The sequence below is a fragment of the Piliocolobus tephrosceles genome, chromosome 7 (genome assembly GCF_002776525.5).
Source record: "Piliocolobus tephrosceles isolate RC106 chromosome 7, ASM277652v3, whole genome shotgun sequence".
Classification (NCBI taxonomy): Eukaryota; Metazoa; Chordata; class Mammalia; order Primates; family Cercopithecidae; genus Piliocolobus; species Piliocolobus tephrosceles.
The window spans coordinates 54,848,428-54,870,102 of NC_045440.1; the positions used below are offsets into that span (position 1 = coordinate 54,848,428).

General features: G+C 40.5%; 1 protein-coding gene across 3 annotated transcripts in view; it reads right to left on the reverse strand.

The window, feature by feature from the left end:
* Positions 1-8,185: 8,185 nt before the first annotated feature.
* The window catches only part of LYPLA1 (lysophospholipase 1), a 59,263-nt gene continuing 45,773 nt past the window's right edge, over positions 8,186-21,675 (reverse strand). For 2 of the 3 annotated variants that reach the window (XM_023184230.2, XM_023184231.1), the window contains 4 exons: positions 16,767-16,840; positions 14,427-14,528; positions 12,808-12,984; positions 8,186-9,910 (listed from right to left, as the gene is read on the reverse strand). In XM_023184230.2, coding sequence (XP_023039998.1) covers positions 9,857-9,910; positions 12,808-12,984; positions 14,427-14,528; positions 16,767-16,840 — 407 coding nt within the window. In that variant the 3' untranslated portion in view covers positions 8,186-9,856. The remainder of the gene's footprint in view (positions 9,911-12,807; positions 12,985-14,426; positions 14,529-16,766; positions 16,841-21,675) is intronic. The other variant, XM_023184229.1, reaches the window with a different exon arrangement.

Genomic DNA, 21,675 nt, shown 5'->3' on the forward strand with positions numbered 1-21,675 from the left:
ATGAACATATTAAAGATTATAATGTAACTTTTAAAATCAGAATTGTTGCTTATTGTTAGTTTTTTAGTTTATATGTTTAATGACATTTCTAAACTGTCATATGTAGTCACTAAAGTATCTGTTTTGTTAGCTTAGTGTCCACCTAATGTTTTGACAGATACTTCATTTTTTTTAAACACCTGGAACGAGAAAAAAAAAAATCTCCCAGTCTTTGCAGTAGGGCTCTTTGTGTTGGGCACACTTGTAATATTCAACTGGTCAGTTTCCAACTCTGCCTTAACCTTCATGACCTGCTGGCCCAGGACTTCAAGGTCAGCCAGAGGTGAAAGCTTAGGAATTTCTCAGATCTTTTTTTTTTTGAGAGGAAGTCTCACTCTGCTTCCCAGACCGGAGTGCAGTGGCAGAATCTTGGCTCACTGCAACCTCTGCCTCCTGGGCAAGCAATTCTCTTGCCTCAGCCTCCCAAGTACTTGGGATTACAGGTTGGGGCCACCATACCTGGCTAACTTTTGTATTTTTTAGTATAGATGAGGTTTCGCAATATTGGCCAGGCTGGTCTTGAACTCCGGACCTCAAGTGATCCGCCCGCCTCGGCCTCTTAAAATACTGGGATTACAGGTGTGAGCCACCACCACCACCAGCCACTCAGTCACTTTTCTGAAACTGCACCCTGCCCTGTTCATATACATGGTCTGGATTTCCAGAAATACGTGAAAGCACTTGAAAACCTTTATTTCCCCAAAGCATCTCACTCCTCAGCCTTTCCTGCCAGGCTTTTTGGTGTGTCTACTGTTTGCTCCAACTTATGTCATTTGCCCTAAGTGGTAGTGACTGGTTTATTTGCCTGTGAATGTTTTTGACCAACACCCTCTGTATTGGTCACTTCTCTACCCTCAGAGGTTCTGAGCTATTTCTTCACCCTGAGAGAGTTCTGACTTACAGCAATTAAAGGCAGTCTTTGTACTAGTCCTTCAATAAGACACCTGAGAGACAACCACAATTCTTTGAAAATAAGGTTAACTTTGGTTTGTCCGATATCTGGAACCCACAGGAATGTGAACTGTTATCTTCAAGAGCATCACCATGACTGGGAGGGATCATTAAGCATAAGTAAAAATGACACAAAGCCTTCCTACCAGGCAGTAAAGTGTTTTTGTTTTTGTTTTTTGTTTTTTAACAGCTTTATTTAGATAAAATGAGGTTCATCCATGTGGTAGCTTTTTAAATTAAATTTTATTTTTTTTTTGGAGGCCGAGTTTCACTCTTCTCACCTAGGCTGCAGTGCAATGGTGTGATCTCAGCTCACTGCAACCTCCACCTCCCAGGTTCAAGCAATTTCTCTTGCCTCAGTCTCTGAGTAGCTGGGATTGCAGGCATGCACCACCACGCCTGGCTAATTTTTGTGTTATTAGTAGAGACAGGGTTTCACCATGTTGGCCAGGCTGGTCTTGAACTCTGACCTCAGGTGATCCACCTGCCTCGGCCTCCCAAAGAGCTGGAATTACAGGCATCAGTCACTGTACTTGGCCAGCATTCTTTTTTATTACTGAATACTGTTTTATGGCTATGCCACTTCTTATTTATCCACTTGTTGGTTATGAACATCTGGGCGATTTCTGCATTGTGGCTCCTAAGAATGCTTCTATGAACATTCGTGTACAAGTTTTTGTGTGGACGTATGTTTGTTGCCTTAAAGTTTATTTTACCTCGTAAAAATATAGCTAAGCCAGCTTACTTTGGGTAGTATTTGCTTGTTATAATTTCCCATCCCTTTCCAACTTCCTGTGCCCTATGTATTTGATATTGCCTGTAATGAAAATACAGTTTTTGGCCAGGTGTGTTGGCTCACACCTGTAATCTCAGCATGTGGGAGGCTGAGGTGGGAAGATGGCTTGAGGCCAAGAGTTAGAGACCAGCCTGGGTGGCATACTAAAACCCTCTCTACAAAACAATAAAAATAAATTTCAAAAATTAGCTGGGCATGGTGGTGCACACCTGTAGTCCTGGTTACTTGGGAGGCGGAGGCAGGAGGATTGCCTCAGCCCAGTTCAAGGCTGCAGTGAGCTGTGATCACACCACTACACTCTAGGTTGGGTAACAGAGCGAGACCCTGTCTCAAAAACCAAAATGTGTGTGTGTGTGTGTATAACTTTATATCATTCTTTTGTTCGGCCTAACTTCTGTCATTTACTGACAAATTTAGTCCATCACAGTGGAAATAACTGCTATTTGGATTTGTATGTATCATAGTATGAAATGTCTTGTTCTGTGTTTTATATGCTTTATTTCTTATTTCTCCTTTCTCATCTTTTTTTTTTTTAAATGGAGCCTTAAAAATTTCATCCCCAGCCGGGCGCGGTGGCTCAAGCCTGTAATCCCAGCACTTTGGGAGGCCAAGACGGGCGGATCACGAGGTCAGGAGATCGAGACCATCCTGGCTAACACGGTGAAACCCCGTCTCTACTAAAAAATACAAAAAACTAGCCAGGCGAGGTGGCGGGCGCCTATAGTCCCAGCTACTCAGGAGGCTGAGGCAGGAGAATGGCGTAAACCCAGGAGGCGGAGCTTGCAGTGAGCTGAGATCCAGCCACTGCACTCCAGCCTGGGCGACAGAGCGAGACTCCGTCTCAAAAAAAAAAAAAAAAGATAAGCATAGAGGTCCTGTGTCCCCTTCCATCCAGTTTCCTCCAATGGTTACATCATACCTACAGAACAATATCAAAACCAGGACATTGACATAGTTTAAAAATATGTGTATGTATAGTCCCGTCTTTTATCATGTGCAGATTCATATAACCACCACTACAATCAAATATAGAACTATTCTGTCACCACAAAGATCATCATCATGCTATTCCCTTGTAGTCACATCCACTACCCTCTCCCACACCATCTCTAGCCCCTGGCAACTACTAATCCATTTTCCATCTCTGTAATTTAGTCATTTTGAAAGTTATATACAGTATGTGACCTTTGGAGATTGGCTTGTTTCACTCAGAGTAAGGCCCTTCGGGCGGGATGTAGTGCCTCATGCCTGTAATCCCAACACTTTGGAAGGCCAACGTGGGAGTGTTGCCTGAAGCTAGGGGCTTGAGCAACAAAGTCAGACCCCACCTCTACGAAAAATAATTTATACATTAGCCAGGCATGTGGCGGGTGCCTGTAGTCCCAGCTACTCTGGAGGCTGAGGTGGGAGGATCACTTGAGCCCAGGAGTTTGAGGCTGCAGTGGGCCATGATCATGTCACTGTGCTCACTCCAGCCTGCATGACAGAGTGAGACCCCATCTCTTAAATAAAAGAAAAAAGGAAAAAAACCAGAATAATGCCCCGAGATTCATCCAAGTCATTATGTGTATTGTTCTTGTTTATTCCTAATAATAATAAACTATTCCATAGTATTGATGCACGTTTGTTTAACCATTCTTTGGCCATAGGACTTTTTGCTTGTTTCTAGCTTTTGGCTGTGATGAATAAAATTGTTACAAATAATCCTGTACAGGTTTTTGTGTGGACATGCTTTTGTTTCTCTGGAATAAATGCCCAAGAATGCAGTTGTGAGGTTATATTAGCCTAAGTCAGATTTTAAATAAGTTGCCAAACTTTTTCAAAGTGGCCATACCATTTTACATTCCCACCAGCAAGGTATGAAAGATTCCATTTTTCTGCATCCTCATCAGCATTTGGCATTGTTACTACTTTTTATTTTATTCTCTAATACATATATAACGATATTTTATTGTGATTTTACTTTTTTTCTTTTTTCTTTGAGACAGGATCTCACTTTGTCATCCAGGCTGGAGTGCAGTGGTAGCGGTCATAACTCACTGTAACCTCCAACTCCCAGGCTCAAGCGATTCTCCCAGCTCAGCCTTCACAGTAGCTGGGAACACAGGCACACCGCACCATGGCTGGATAATTTTTGTATTTTTTTCTAGAGACGAGGTTTCACCATGTTGCCCCGGCTGGGCTCAAACTCCTAGATTCAAACAATTCGCCTCCGCTTCATCCTCCCAAAGTGCCGAGTGGTGGGATTACAGGCATGGGCCACGATGCCTGGCCTGTGGTTTTATGTTTCATTTCCTTAATGGTTTAGTGATGTTGGTTCATCTTTTTATGTGCTTGCCATTCTTATAGCCTCCTCAGCAAAATAACTCATGTCTTTTGCCTGTTTTCTAATTGGATTTTTTTTGTAACTGCTGAATTTTGAGAGCTCTTTACATATTCTAAATGCTAGTCATTTGTCAGGATATGTAGTTTACAAATATTTCCTCCCCATCTCAGCTGTCTTCTCATCCTCTTAACAGGGTCTTTGAAAACAGCAAAAGTTTTTAACTTCAATGAAGTCCAATTCATTTTTCTTTTCTTGCTAGTAGTATATTTTTGCTGTCATATTTGGAAACATTTCAAGCCCTGGGTCCCCAAGATTTCTGTTTTCTTATCTAAGATTTAGAGCTTTACATTGGACATTTAAATCTATGATCCATTTTAGGCTAGTTTCTATGTAAGATTTAGATGGAGATTTTTTCGTGTGTTTTTTTTCTTTTGCCTATGGATAGCCAATTGCTCCAGCACAATTTCTGAAAAGACTATCCTTCCTCTATTGGACTGTTTGTTTTTTGTTTTGAGACACAGTCTCACTCTGTCACCCAGGCTGGAATGCAAATGGTATGGTTTCTGCTCACTGCAAACTCTGCCTCCCAGGTTCACCCAGGTTCAAGCGATTCTCTTGCCTCAGTCTCCTGAGTAGCTGGGAGGCACCTGCCTCCACACCCGGCTAATATTTTGTAGTTTTAGTAGAGACAGGGTTTCACTGTGTTGGCCAGGCTGGTGTCAAACTCCTGACTTCATGATCCACCTGCCTCAGCCTCCCAAAGCGCTGGGATTACAGGCGTGAACCACCGTGCCCTGCCATACTGAACTGTTTTGTAACTTTTTCAAATCAGTTGGCTGCACTTGTGTGAGGAGACTATTTCTGTGTTATTTTGTTCTGTTCATCTGTGTTTCTTTCTGCCAATACCTTTTTGATTACTGTCTCAATTTAGTAAGTCTTGAAATCTGGTAGAGACCACCCCTCTCCATGTTCTTTTTCTAATTATCTTTTAATGTAAGAGATGGGATCTCACTATGTTGCCCCAGCTGGTCTGAACTCCTGGACTCAAGCAACCTCTCACCTTGGCCTCCCAAATTGATGGGATTACAGGTGTGAGCCACCATGCCCGACCCTTCTTTTTTACCATTATTTAAAGTTTTGTAGTTCCTTTGCCTTTCTATATGTTTTAGAATCATCTTGTGTATAACTACAACACTTTTGGTGGGGTTCTGATAGGAATTGCATTAAATTAGTGTATCAGTGTGAACAGAATAAACATCTTTGCTATACTGAACCTTCTAATCGATGAACATGGTATATGTATCCATTTATGCACATCTTTTTTGATGTCTTTCATCATCATTTTGTAGTTTTCTGCCTCCAAATCCTATAAAAAGATTTTTTAGATTTATCCCAAAGTACTATTTTTGTCTGTCTTTTGAGACAGTCTCACTGTTGTCACACAGGCTGGAGTGCAGTGGCATGATCTTAGCTCACTGCAACCTCTGCCTCCCGGGTTCAAGTGATTCTCCTGTCTCAGCCTCCCAAGTAGCTGTGATTGAAAATCCAGCTACACCTTGAAAATCAAAATGCACATGAACACAAACTCCTGGTCAAAAAGTTTTGAGGGATGATTTCATCTCTTCCAATCCAGAGCCCAGACCAAAACAGGCAAGTTTCCCTTCACTTCCCTATGCCACAGGGGTGGTGGGGTGGAAGGGGCCAGATTTTTTTTTTTTTCTAGTTCACCTATGTGCACAGCCCTTAAAAGAGTCCTGGCTTGGCTGGGTGTGGTGGCTGTTTAATGTAATCCCAGCACTTTGGGAGGCTGCGGTGAGATCGCTTGAGCCAAGGAGTTCGAGCCCAGCCTGGGCAATACCCCATCTCTACAAAACTATTAAAAAAAAAAAAAAAAAGGGGGGAATTACTTACACACTTTATCTTCTTTTTTTTTTTTTTTTTTGAGACGGAGTCTTGCTCTGTCACCCAGGCTGGAGTGCAGTGGCCGGATCTCAGCTCACTGCAAGCTCCGCCTCCCGGGTTTACGCCATTCTCCTGCCTCAGCCTCCGAGTAGCTGGGACTACAGGCGCCCGCCACCTCGCCCGGCTAGTTTTTTGTATTTTTTAGTAGAGACGCGGTTTCACCGTGTTAGCCAGGATGGTCTCGATCTCCTGACCTCGTGATCCGCCCGTCTTGGCCTCCCAAAGTGCTGGGATTACAGGCTTGAGCCACCGCGCCCAGCCCACTTTATCTCATCTTAAGCCCCAAAGTTAAGTGTGTCATGTGGGTTTTCAGTTTCCTTTTAGTTCTCTCTGGCCACTGGAGATTGTACTTTATGGTGAGCTGATTTTTATCATAGTTCTACTCAGTGTTTCCATGTGTCCTGTATTATATGAAATGCACACATCATTTGTGTGTTTCAAAGCATTTAAATTACCTCACTGAGGCACAGAGCAAAGTCATAAATTTAGACCATAAAGTTAGGCACATGAATTTGAATCCTGGCTCTTGCACATCAATAGCTCTGGAATCCTAAGTAGATAGTTTCCCTCTCTAGAGTTTCCTCTTCTGTAAAATCAAGATGGTTGATCAGAGGACTATATGCTTAAAGGATATAAAATGCTTACTAGAGTGCCTAGCATATATTAAATAATTACATTTTCAGTTTTTAGTAATTTCTACAAAATAAAATGGTACTTAAGAGGGTTTAAAATGCAGCAATAAGAATGGCTGCAATAGTAGGCAAATTTCCCAACTATTTACATATACATACAACTATTGTTACCCAGTGGTAATTAGATCACAACAGTACCAAGCTCTGACCACATTTAGTAGTGAACAAAATTATTTTTAAAAGGATCATGAACTAAAGGTTATCATATGAAATACAGTGCTGATGTGAAAAATAAACCTTTCATAAAACAAACTGAAGGTAGAGACAACATATTTGGTCCAGAATTTTCTTACCACGAGAACTATCCAAAAATTGAACAAGCTGTGTCACAAAACAGTGAGGTGGTCACTTAAGTATCCAAAAGCAGAAAGTGAAGGACTGCTTAACAGAACAGAAGGAATTCCTATATTCAGAAAAGTCAGAAGTCAATGTTGAAATAAAGGAGAAAAACTACTTGGATAACTGATTTATGACACTAATTTTAAAATCTCAGTGAATACTACATTAAAGAAAAAGACCGGGCACAGTGGTTCACGCCTATAATCCCAGCACTTTGGGAGGCTGAAGCTGGTGGATCACCTGAGGTCAGGAGTTCGAGACCAGCTTGGTCAACATGGCAAAACCCTGTCTCTACTAAAAATACAAAAATTAGCCAGGCATGGTGATGGGCTCCTGTAATCCCAGCTACTCAGGAGGCTGAGGCAGGAGAATCACTTGAACCCGGGAGGCAGAGGTTGCAGTGAGCTGAGATTGCACCACTGCACCCCAGCCTGGGTGACAGAATGGGACTCCGTCTTAACAAAAAAAAAAGGGGGGGCGGTTAAGAAAAAGGCAAAAGACAAACACCAAATAAAACTTCTTAGGCCAGGCGCGGTGGCTCAAGCCTATAATCTCAGCACTTTGCGAGGCTGAGACGGGCGGATCACGAGGTCAGGAGATCGAGACCATCCTGGCTAATCCGGTGAAACCCGGTCTCTACTAAAAAATACAAAAAACTAGCCGGGTGAGGTGGCGGGTGCTTATAGTCCCAGCTACTCGGGAGGCTGAGGCAGGAGAACGGCATAAGCCTGGGAGGCGGAGCTTGCAGTGAGCTGAGATCCGGCCACTGCACTCCAGCCTGGGCGACAGAGCGACACTCCGTCTCAAAAAAAACAACTACAAAAACAAACAAACAAACAAACAAAAAACTTCTTAAATAGGTAGAAACACTGAAAATCAAATTTGGGAAATTTTTTTTTAGCCAATTAAAACTGAATAACATGAGATTTTTTTTTATGCCTGGTTCCATTCTAAGTCAACCACATCATCAAAATTTCTCTCTCTGAATATATATTCTTTTAAGTACATTGTTATTTTCCTTGTTTTCATTATAGACATTCATTCCAAATGCTAACATTCCAAATATTAAAATACTCAAAGTCACAGAAAAGTCAGAATTACATTTTATTTCACATTGATAGAAACCATGAAAAACATTTACATTTTCCCATGTTACAGCACATTTCAATGGAATATTTCTTGCCATAAATAATATCTTGCTGATTTGTAGAACTGAAATAACAGTTTATATTCTTCAAGGAAAAGAAAAATGACATAGTAAATGATTGTTTAAAATTTTAAAATCCAGACATAAACATATGGCTTCATTATTAACATCCCATATAGTCCATTACTAAATTATTTCCATTATCGATTAGCACCCATTTATAAAGATGCATTTTTAATATTGTTTTGGTCAGCTGGAATACGGCAGAAAAATTAACACAGTTCAGAAATATCAAGCATACATTTTTGCTACATATTAATCTGTATGGTAACTACATTTTATGTATAGGGTTCTGACTAGCCTTTATTACCCATAGTTTGTTTTCAAATAATTTTTACCAGTAATCTGGAAATTTTGACAATGTAAAATGATTGCTATTTTTATGTTTGCATGAAAAATTAATACAAAAAATAATTTGACTAAAGTGAAAATTTCAAATAAGTCCACTGGCAGATGAAAATAAAGCAAAAAATTACAATAGATTCCTCATCTTCTACAGTAGTTGGTTTTCAAACATGTGTACAAAGTAAGCTGTATGCTATGAGATGAAATCATCTTAGAAGTTAGTTTTTAAGATCAGTCTTGAAGATATTTCAGAACATACTAGAATATGATCTAATTACTCTTTCAGTTGTTTACAGGAAAATAAAACCATAGAATTATTCGTTACCTGGGTTGAAGATCCTAATAGCTAGGTGTAAATTTGGATAAGGTACAGTGATTTAAAATAAGTAGTGCATGAAGTTTTAATGTCTGGTTTCTCTATAAAGCATAAATAGATTTTAAATACTGTATATCTGTGACCCAGAATGCCAAATTATAGCATGTATTGACAGTAGCTGTCTATGGCAGAGAGGCAATACTTGGTCTGCTATGAAGAACAATAAAGAAAAAACAAACCTTTTTTTTCCTTGAGAAAAAAGAGTATTAAATAGAAATAATATCAGGGAAAATAAAAGCCTGGTCCCAAAATAAAAGGGCCATTAATTGAAGAGAACAATTTTACTCTTTCTTGATAATGAACAGCATTATCCCTATTATTAGGAATAATGTAATACCACCTCATTCTTACTATGCATTACAATCATTATGTATGTATGAACACACATATAAAAATACAGACACTGCATGGTGACTAAGCAATTTTGGAATAAATCCATAGGCTAAGTCACAGCATGCATAAATTGTTTATACCATAACTGCTCATTTCTACCTGAACAAATTATCATTAAGCATACTGCTAATTTTCAAATGATGTAATAAAAAATCTGGTGGCAGTACTGTATTATTTTGCTGAATTCCATTCGAGAAAAAAGAAGCTACCTGCTTCATCTATTTTAATATAGTAGATTCTGGATCTTCTTATAAGAACATATGTATAGAAAATTAAAAGATCATAAATTTCTCATGAGGAGACATTATTTGATCTGTGTCATTGGCATGTATTTGCAAAACATTAGAAATTTGAAGACTGGGCATGGGAAAAGGTTTATACTCTACTACAATGATGCTGGTGTACTTCTACACAAGGCCTCTTAGTGACGTCAATCAATTGGAGGTAGGAGTTTATCAATGAATTGCTTGACATCCATCATTTCCTGTTTGGAATAAAGTAATTTAATAGGTAGATAGTTATATAAGTCAGAAATTAAATTCCCACTAAAATGCCACTAATCAAATCTATGGTGTGCACAGTTAAGGTGAAATCACAGTTCCACTACAATTAAATAAGAGATAAAAGAGAAATGAGGCTCCAACAGAAATTTCAGAACATTTCCTATCATGATTTTTGTACATTGAAATTACAGCTCCCATCCAGTATCTAGTTCTGCATCTTCCTATACTGGAACAAAATAAAGACACTGGCGGGGCGCGGGCAGGGAAGTTTAGAAGCGATGGTACTTAAACTGAAAAGTCTCAGTAAGTGTACAATTACTGACAACTAAGTATAAGTGACAAAGCAGAGCTTCTACATTCTTTAAATTGAATTACGCACTAAATCCATAGCATTAACTATTTTGTGTCTTTCATAAGGAATTACACACAACTAACCATCTGATAGAGAGCACGTACCTAAGATGTTCCTGGGAAGATATGAACATTAATATACCAAATATTTATCATAGAAGAAACTTTCTCCTCTTAGCCTCTTGCACTTGGTTCAGTTTTTTCACCTCCCTCAAACTCACTTCTGCCTATTAGCTCTTATATTTCAGGGCCTTACTTAGCCTCACAGTGCCAAGTATTAGCAATGCAGCTAACCTTCGGCCTTGTAATTTAGTCACTCGGAAAAGAGCCCCGGTATGAAAGTGTTCTATTTCACAATACTCTGAAGTCCCAAAGAGTTTCCTGTGAGCCTACTTCTCCTCATTTTCTGCTCCTCCTCATTCAGTCCAGTGTCGTCGTACACTCATCTAGGGAGCTTTTATGAAACTCCAGGGTATCTGTGATGCAAAGCCCATGAGGAAAACAACTGCTTTAGAGACCTTCAGTCTCTCTTGCACAAATTAAAGGTTCCAGGACTTCCCCTGCCCTCCCTTTTCTGGATTCAACACTGTAATACTCTATGTCATTAGGGGAACACCCTAGGTTCCCAGGCACCCTTGTCTTTCTGAATAAATCATATTACCACTTCTTTCTCCATCCCTAAAGTAAATGATTAAACCAGGCTGAGTGGTTGTAAAACTGTCAGTGTGACTGTCTCACTAGGAATCAATTTTTATTTTAGGTCTTTTCAAGCCTCCAAACCTACCCAGGTCTCCGGCCTCTTTCATTCTATTGAGTGACTGCACCTCCTACTTGACTGAAAAGATAAGCACATCTCTATGAGCTCCCAAGCACTCTCTCCTCTCTCTCCATCTCCTGTTTATATTCATCCATCCTTCCTCCCTTTTTTTTGGGGGGGGGGTCTCACTCTGTCACTCAGCCTGGAGTGCAGGGTGCCAACATGGTTCACTGCAGCGTCAACCTCCTGAGATCACATGATTCTCTCGCCTCAGCCTCCAGAGTAGTTGGGACTACCGGTGCCCACCACCTCACCCAGCCCATCCTCTTCTATCTTGATTGAAAATGGTTTTCTCCTCTTTTAAGGCAAGCACTATACATCTTAGGACTTAATTCTATTCTATGATCCCTCTGAGAATGCCCCTATCAATTATCATTTTACTGCATCTTCTTCCTCCCTACCTCCACTCATACGTCTTTCTCTGATCCCACTGAAGAACAGATTTCCTACTCTTCTCCCTCTTTACCAAAACTTTTTTAAAAGGTCTATGTATGTTGCCTCTGCTTCCTCATTTCCCTACCCACTTCACACAATCCTTTGCATTTTGGCTTTATCTACCCAAACATCCAAGGTCACAGGTGGCTTAATATTGGATACTTTCTTCCTAACCTATTTCTCCTTAATCCTTCTCTGGAACACATTACACATCTCCTTCCCACTCTGAAATTCTCTCCTCTCATACTCTCAACACCCAACTCCTTTTCTCATTAGGCTAAACTTTAACGTGTCTCCTAAAGTTCTGTCCCTGAGCTTTTTTTCTTGTGATGCTTTCTCAAGATAATTATTCACCGATCAATTATATTAGTAATTATTTCAAATCTCCATTTCCAGGCTTGAACTTCAGACAAGTATTTCCAACATCCTATTTTGATATTGTGGGGGCACATCAATCTCAATACATTAAACTCAGTATTATCTCCTTCCTTTACTCTAAAACTGTTTCTTGCACCTACTTTTTATGATGGCATCAGAGCTAGAAATCTCAGGCCCTTTTGATACTTTCTTGGTTACTACACCCCAAAGAATGAATCTCTAAATCTTACTGGATCACCTGTCTCTAGAATGTATATCAGATCACATCTCACTTCAACCAAAAACACTGACAGCTTCCTGTTGCCTAGAGAGTAAGTCCCTTCTCAGTACAAAGAGTCTCTGTTCCCTATGTCTTCTGTCCTATGACACCCAGCTTTTCCTAAGACTCCAGTCAGACTGAATGGCTTGCTTTTCCTGTCCTATAGTTCTTTCTCTGCACATTTGCTATTCAAATTCCACCATTTTTCAAAATCTAGCTGTTTCATCATGGTCTCAGTGCCTCCTAAGATAAAATTAATCTCTTCTCAGTTTTTCAGGGCACCTTTTGTTATTTTCCAAGGCCACTTTTTAAAGCTTCTAATACAATTACCACATTCTGCTATCCATACAGTTACTTACACAGGCGTCTTTCTATTAAATTTTAATTTACCTTAAATTTTAACAAAAGGGAATGTTTATTATTCATCTTTGAATTACGTACAATGTTGTGTATAATAGCCAATCAACAGATACTTGTTTAATTAAGTTGAATACACTCTCATCTAATGACCTGCTAACTTATGACTCAATATGAATTAACTCATTTAAATCCCCAAGCATTCAAATGTTACTTTCCTTGAAAATATCACATGAAAAAAGTTGCAAATAAGGCGCTGACCACTGCTTCCAGACACCTACCTGTTGACACGAACTGTGCATCATACCTTCATAGGTTTTAAAGGTCACATTGGCTGGATTCACCAATGTTTTTAGTTTTTCAACCGTAAGAGAACCAAACATCAGGGGAACTAAAGGGTCACAATCCCCGTGGCACTGGAGAATAGAAATATCTCTATTAACACCACCAACAGGACCCTGCAAAAAGCAAAAGAATAAATAGTATTATTTTTGTAAAAGTATAGGACACTATGCCAGGCATTTAAAATTGTACACAAATATGCATATGTGTAACATATTAGAAGTTATATTTAGCCAAAAAAAAAAAATTCCTTCCATCCATATACTCACAACATCCCTTTATTTGACTTCCATAGGCTATATGATTACCTTGCTTCATATTATGTTATCTTTCCAATGAATGAGTTCCTTGAAGCAGATTATATATATGCTTTTTTGTTTTGTTTTGTTCGGTTTTTTTGAGACGGAGTCTTGCTCTGTTACCCAAGCTGGAGTGCAGTGGCGTGATCTCAGCTCACTGCAACCTCCACCTCTCAGGTTCAAGCAATTCTCCTGCCTCAGCCTCCCGAGTAGCTGGGATTACAGGCACATGCCACCACACCCAGCTAATTTGTTTGTATTTTTTAGTAGAGACAGGGTTTCACTGTGTTACCCAGGATGGTCTCGCTCTCCTGACCTTGTGATCCACCCGCCTCAGCCTCCCAAAGTGTTGGGATTACAGGCGTGAGCCACCGTGCCTGGCCAAGCAGATTATATTTTAATTTATCTTTATATTTTCAGCTTTTTTTTTGTTTGGTTGGTTGTTTTAGTACTTTGAGTTGCTGTTTTATTCAGCTATTTTTTTTTTTTTAAAGACAGGTCTTGCTCTGTCACCCAGGCTGGAGTGAAGCAGCACAATCGTGGCTCACTGCAATCTCCACCTCCTGGGTTCAGGTGATTCTCATGCCTCAGCCTCCCGAGTAGCTGGGATTACAGGGGTGCACCACCAAGCCCAGCTAATTTTTGTATTTTTAGTAGCTATTGGGGTTTTACTATGTTAGCCAGGCTGGTCTCGAACTCCTGACCTGAGGCGATCCGCCTGCCTCAGCCTCCCAAAGTGCTGGGATTACAGGCGTGAGAAACCACACCTGGCCTAAAAATAAGTATTATTTCTATATGTTAAAAGGAGTCCTCATTTTCATAAACATCCTAAAATGTATCAAATCCTTTTAAGATTTGTGACAATAAGATGTCTTTCTAATTCCATTCTATGTACTCCACAATAAAGACAGTATACCATACAGAGATAAGGCTTAGTAAAACATCACAAAAGTCTAAGAAAATTCTTTTTAAAAAAAGGATGAGTGCTGAGGACTCGGTGATGGTGTTGTGTCAGTGTAGTATCACTGACTGCAGCAAATACATGGCCGTGGAGGTGGGAATGCTGATGGTGGGAAGGCTGTGCATGTGTGGGGATAGGAGGTAGACAGTAACTGTATTTTCTGCTCAGTTTTGCTGTGAATTTAAAACTTCTCCAGAAAATAAAATTAAAAAAAAAAACAAGATGACTTTATCTCCAACATTATCTGCTAGCTACCTTTAGCTCAGTAATCTCATGTTGAGTGCATCCACCAAGTTACCTGTGGAAAGGAAGCCCGAAGTGGAAGCCAGCAACTGAGTGCAGTGACACCTGCTAGTTTCTGCTGCGTGGTAAGGGCAGTATATAAAGATAAAGCTCCTCCCTGAAAAGACAAGCAGGGAAAGTCAATGGAACACACACGCTTGCCCACAGCAATTTAGGGAATTTCTTGTTACTAATGATATCCATAAAAAAATCAAACTCAGTGGCTGATGTCAAATCAAATCAGGCAAATAGCGGAAATACAAACACACCCCACTGTGTCCTAAAGGACTCGGTTCTCTACACCAGAGAACATACAGACTTTCTTTCCGACGAGACATAGTTTGTACTATGGGAAACTGCTGCACTTACAACATGCCTTAGGAATATTCTGAATTTGTATTTTCTCCTTTGCAGAGTTTAAAGCATAAAATCCAATCTTGTCTTAAATCGGTATTACTTTTTTCTTTTCTTTTTTTTTTTTTTTTTTGGGATGGAGTTTCAAACACTCTTGTTGCCCAGGTGGGAGAGCAATGGCGCGATCTTGGCTCACCACAACCTCCGCCTCCCACGTTCAAGTGATTCTCCTGCCTCAGCCTCCCGAATAGCTGGAATTACAGGCATGCACCACCACGCCCGGCTACTTTTGTATTTTTAGTAGAGACAGGGTTTCTCCATGTTGGTCAGGCTGGTCTCAAACTCCCAACCTCAGGTGATCCGCCTGCCTTGGCCTCCCAAAGTGTTGGGATTACAGGTGTGAGCCACTGCGCCTGGCCCTTAAATTGGTATTACTTTCTAAACGAGAATTTAAGATAATAAGAACTATTTAGCAGACACCTTCAGAGTATCTGCCTACTCAGCTCACAACACCCTGCATTCTGGAAGCTGCACTCCTGCCACCATCCAGGAGTCCCATCACTTTGACCATGCCCATGGGTTACTGCAACACATGAGTACACGAAAGCCTTTCACATCCCAGGCAGTGATGTTCTTTCTCCTGGCACTGTGGAAATGGGATTCGGTGACCACCAGTCACTCTCTGTGTGGCTACATCCGTAACATGTAAATTCAAGAGCTGGAAAAGCTATAGGCTGCAAAAGCCAAGATGGCCAACTGTTTATGGAAAGGTAAACGAAGCAGACAAGCAAAGAAACAAGAGATGAGAGATGGTGAGCAAGGCGCGACTGCTTTTCAATTCCTAGCTACTTCCTGAGGCCCTGCCTCATTTTCCTCCTTAGTTTCCTTGATAAGATGCCATAGACTCATCATTCCTTGCTTGAGGTATTGAGCTGTTTTCTATATACTGTAATGAATGGATATCAAATATACAGACTCCCACATGAACTTGTTATTCTGGATCATTATTATTATTATTTTTGAGACAGAGTCTCAGCTCTGTTGCCTAGGCTGAAGTACAGTGGTGCGATCTCGGCTCACTGCAACCTCTGTCTCCTGGGTTCAAGTGATTTTCCTGCCTCAGCCTCCAGAGTAGCTGGGATTACGGGTGCGCCCCACCATGCTCAGCTAATTTTTGTATTTTTAGTAGAGACGGGGTTTCACCATGTTGGCTGGGCTGGTCTCAAACTCCTGACCTCAAATGATCTGCCCACCTTGGCCTCCCAAAGTGCTGGGATTACAGACGTGAGCCACCGCGCCTGGCCTGGATCATTAATTTTTGTCCCTGTGTTTATGTCACAATGTGTATTAAGATATACATTATCTGTGAATTTCAACAAACACCAAATCAATAACACCTTTTCACTATATTGTATCAACAAATCTTTCTATTGATTCTATCTTCTAAATAATTTCAGAATTCTGACATGTCCCTAATTAAGGTAATCCGAACACTAAGTTGCTAACTTGGAAGATTTACAGATGAGAAGTTAGAGCATCTGGGTACTGGTTCCATGGCAAACAGCTTACAAGCCGCAAGGTCTGTATGAGGAAGCTGTGTCTGTGGAGGGAATACAGAAAGCAAGGGAAAAAGTACAGAGACGAAGAAAGATGCCAAAAATAAACACCACATATTTATACCTAAAACCTGTAATATGCGAAGGTAAAGGGAAGAAATTCTCTTGTCCTCCACTTTACTGTTCCTATCAGTAGTCTCCTCCTAGAGAGGGGACTCATGCCTTGTGTTTTCAGAGTTCTAATTAATTAAAAGGATATACTGTGTTAACTTAGAAATTTAATTACTTGTGTACTATAGTTATTTAAACTTAAACATTAAAGGTAAGTGTATCAGTCAAGATTCTATAACATCAAAAAAGACTACTCCATAGAAAGGATTAATGCAGCACAGACTTCTAGGTAAGTATACTGATAGTACTGACATTCCACTCAAATTTTGTCTTACCTGAGAAAACCCTCCCAAAATAATTCTGTTAGAAGGAATGCCATTCTTCACTTCTTGATCAATCAAAGCTTTTACTAAAAACAACATGAAAGTTAGTCAGCAATACTTTTCAGAGTTAAGCCCACTGATAAAATTCAAATTAGGAAAAATTAATAATAGAAAAGCACAATTACTTTTAAGGCAAAAATGGTGAAAAATTCAAAGCACTTCAAAGGTCTCTATAACGAAAACTATAAAACACTGATGAAAGAGGACACCAAAAAATGGAAAACAAATTCCATGTTCATGGATAAGAAGAACCAGTAACAATATTGTCATTGTTCATGAATTCTTCTAATCCATGAACATGGAATATTTTTCCCATACTACCCAAAGCAATCTACAGATTCAATGCAATCTCTATGAAAACACCAATGACAATCTTCACAGAAATATAAAAACAATCCTAAATATTTATTTAATTTAATTCATTTATTTATTTTGAGACGAAGTCACACCCTGTCACCCAGGCTGGAGTGCAGTGGCGCGATCTCAGCTCACTGCAAGCTCCACCTCCTGGGTTTATGCCATTCTCCTGCCTCAGCCTCCCGAGTAGCTGGGAAGCTGGGACTACAAGCGCCTGCCACCACGCCTGGCTAATTTTTTGTATTTTTAGTAGAGACAGGGTTTCACCATGTTAGCCAAGATTGTCTCGATCTCCTGACCTCATGATCCACCCACCTCGGCCTCCCAAAGTGCTGGGATTACAGGCGTGAGCCACTGTGCCTGGCCCACTAAAATTTATATGGAATCACGAAAGACTCAGAGTAGCCAAAGCTATCCTAAGCAAAAAGAATAGAACTAGAGGAATCACATTACTTTACTTCAAATTATACTACAGAGCTATAGTAACCAAAACTGCATGGTACTGGCATAAGAACAGACACACAGACTAATGGAACAGAATAGAGAACTCAGAAACAAATCCACACACCTACAGTGAATTCATTTTCGACAAAGGTGTCAAGAACATACACTGGGGAAGAGACAGTCTCTTCAATAAAAATGGTGCTGGGAAAACTGGATATCCAACCGGAGAAGAATAAAATTAGACCCTATCTCTTGCTGTATACAAAAATCAAATCACAATAAACACTTAAATCTAAGACCTCAAACTATGAAACTGCTATGAGAAAAAACTGGAAAAATCTCCAGGACATTGGTCTGGGCAAAAATTTCTTGAGAAATACCCCACAAGCACATCAACCAAAGCAAAAATGGACAAATGGGATCACATCAAGTTAAAAAGCTTCTGCACAGCAAAGGATACAATCAACAAAGCAAAGAGACAACCCACAGAATGGGAGAAAATATCTGCAAACTAGCCGTCTGACAAGGGATTAATAACCAGAATATATAAGGAGCTTTAACAACTCTATAGGAAAAAGTCTAATAATCTGATCAAAAAATGGGTCAGGCCAGGCACAGTGGCTCATGCCTATAATCCCAGCCCTTTGGGAGGCCGAGGAGGGCAGGTCACGAGGTCAAGAGATTGAGACCACCCTGACCAACATGGTAAAACCCCATGTCTACTAAAAATAAAAAATTAGCTGGGCGTGGTGGCACGTGCCTGTAGCCCCAGCTACTCAGGAGGCTGAGGCAGGAGAATCACTTGAACTCGGGAGGCAGAGGTTGCAATAAGCCAAGATTTCACCACTGCACCCCAGCCTGGCAACAGAGCAAGACTCCGTCTCAAAAAAACAAAACAAAACAAACAACAACAAAACGGGCCAGAGATCTGAATAGACATTTCTGAAAAGATGACATAAAAATGGCAAACAGGCATATGAAAAGGTGCCCAATATCACTGATAGCCAGCAAAATGCAAATCAAAACTACAATTAAGTATCATCTCACCTTAGTTAAAATGATTTTTAACTAGGTCAAAAGACAGTTAGTAACAAATGCTGGTAAGGATGTGGAGAAAAGGGAACCCTCATACACTGTTGGTGGGAATATATTAATACATTAGTAAATTAGTACAACCACTACAGAGAACAGTTTGGAGGTTCCTCAAAAACTAAAAATTGAGCTACCATATGATCCAGCAATCCCACTGGATACATACTCAAAATAAAGTATTTTTTTATCTATATTTGGGTATATATCTTTTGGGATATATACCCAAAAGACAGGAAATCAGTATATTGAAGAGGTATCTGCACTCCCATGATTTGTTGTAGCACTGTTCCCAATAGCCAAGATTTGGAAGTAATCTATGTGTCCATCAACAGATGACTGGATGAAGAAAATGTGGTACATATACACAATGAAGTAGTATTCGGCCATAAAAAAAGAATGAGATTCAGTCATTTGCAACAACACAGATGGAACTGGATATCATTAAGTGAAATAAGCCAGACACAGAAAGACAAACATTGCATGTTCTCACTTTTTTGTGGGATCTAAAACTAATTGAACTCACAGACACTGAAGAGTAGTAGAAGCATGGTTATCAGAGGCTGGAAGGGTAGTGGGGGGCTGGAGGTGAGGTACAGACAGTTAATGGGTACAAAAAAAATAGAGTAAGACCTACTATTTGACAGCACAACAGGGTGACTATAGTCAATAGTAACTTAGTGTACATTTTAAAATAACTTACAAGAGTGAATGGATTCTTTGCAACTCAAAGGATGAATGCTTGAGGGGATGGACACCCTATTCTCCATGATGTGCTTATTGCACATTGCATCCCTGTATCAAAACATCTCATGTACTCATAAATATGTACACCTACTATGTACTCACAAAAATTGAAAATAAAAAAATAAAATTCCCATTAAATATTTTAACAACAGTTCTTTCTCTCAAGAGATGGATTCTTAAAAAATTAATAGTTAATTCTGCTCATATATATTCCATGTTTCTTTCTTCAATGAACCATAGGCATTTGTACCTAAAAGTTGTCATTTTAAAATTGTACGTAGTTAAGTGTTTAAAACCATTCATTCTATTGTTTTAAAAAAATCACAGAATTGGGCAGGCACACAGTGGCTCACGCCTGTAATCCCAGCACTTTGGAAGGCTGAGGCGGGCAGATCAACTTGCGGCCAGGAGTTTGAGACCAGCCTGGCCAACATGGTCTCTACTAAACACCGTCTCTACTAAAAATACAAAATTAGCCGGGCGTGGTGGCACACCTGTAGTCTAGCTACTTGGGAGACTGAGGCAGGAGAATCACTTGAACCTGGGAGGTGGAGGTTGCACTGAGCTGAGATTGCGCCACTGCACTCCAGCCTGAGCAAGAGAGCAAGACTCCATCCAAAAAAAAAAAAAAAAAACTAGAGAATCAATCTCTTTGGCTCGCTCTCACTCTCTCTCTCTGTCTCTCTCTCTCTCTCTCTCAAAACAAGGTCTCACTCTGTTGCCTGACCTCCCAGGCTCAAGCAATCCTCCCACCTCAGACTCTCAAGCAGCTGGGGGGCCACAGATATGTGCCACCACGCCCAGCTAATTTTGTTTATTTTTGTACAGACTCTTGCCCGGGCTGGTTTTGAACCCCTGGGCTCAAGTGATCCTCCTGCCTCAGCCTCTCAAAGTGCTAGGATTACAGGTAAGAGCAACATCCTTTGGCCTCAATCATCTTTCACCTAAGGGTACGGGCACGATGTACCCCCAACTATGTAACCTGACCACTGTCTTCTTTGCTCAGTAGCACATTCTCTTTTGTTCTTTCTTTCCTGGCTGAGTCTGATTCTAATTCTCTCCAGTGAGTCATCACTTCATAGAGGAAAGAAGTAACAAATATTTCGTAGGCTAACTCTACTGTTAGGACAGAATTTTTCATTCTGGAACTCATGAGGCCCACATGTCTTCTTCACAGGCCCCAGGTCCTCCCTGTTTTCCACAGCGTCTAACCCTTACTCTCATACTTTTGTTGTCTATTATTTTCAGACAAAATCCTAACACTAGGATTCTAACTTTAAACTACTTTTTGATAATCCCGTAAGTCAGTGTTGTTGGTTTGACATTCCCAAATATCTCACATCTTTTGAATGTATTTCCCCTGTTTTAAAGACCTTCAAGAGTTCTTTTAAAACAAAAGGGTTGCGCCCAATGGCTAGTGCCGGTAATCCCAGTACTTTTGGGGAGGATCACCTGAGGGTAGGAGTTTCCCACCAGCCTGGACAACATAATGAGAATTCGTCCCTACAAAACAGTTTAAAAATTAGCCAGGCATGGTGGCACATGCCTGTAGTCTCAGCTACTCAGGAGTTGAGGCGGTAGAGTTGCTGGAGACCAGGAATTTGAGGCTGCAGTGAGATATGATCGCCAACTATACTCTAACCTGGGCAATAATCTCTAAATAACAGTCTCTAAACAACAGTCTCTAAATAACTGATACACTATGTAAATAAAAAAATTACCAAAAAGCAGAACAATTCACAGCCAGCCTGTCTCGCCATTGCTGCCCACATCCACCTACACCCATCCACACTCAGGAGTAACCAAACAGATTTTCCTGAAAGCAATCCCACTCCTCGCATTATTATGCTTGTGAATATTTCAGTACACACGTATAAAAGAAAAGCATATTCCTGTGCATTTCCTTCCTTCTTTCTTGAGACGGAGTTTCGCTCTTATTGCCCACGCTGGAGTGCAACGGTGGGATCTCAGCTCACCGCGGCCTCTACCTCCCAGGTTCAAATGATTTTCCTGGCTCGGCCTCCCGGATAGCTGGGATTACAGGCAGGAATCACCATGCCCAGCTAATTCTGTATATATAATACAGACGGGGTTTCTCCATGTTGGTCAGGCTGATCTCAAACTCCCAACCTCAGGCAATCCGCCCGCCTCAGCCTCCCAAAGTGCTGGTAATACAGGCGTAAGCCACTGTGCCTGGCCTCCTGTGCATTTCTTAAAAATAGAC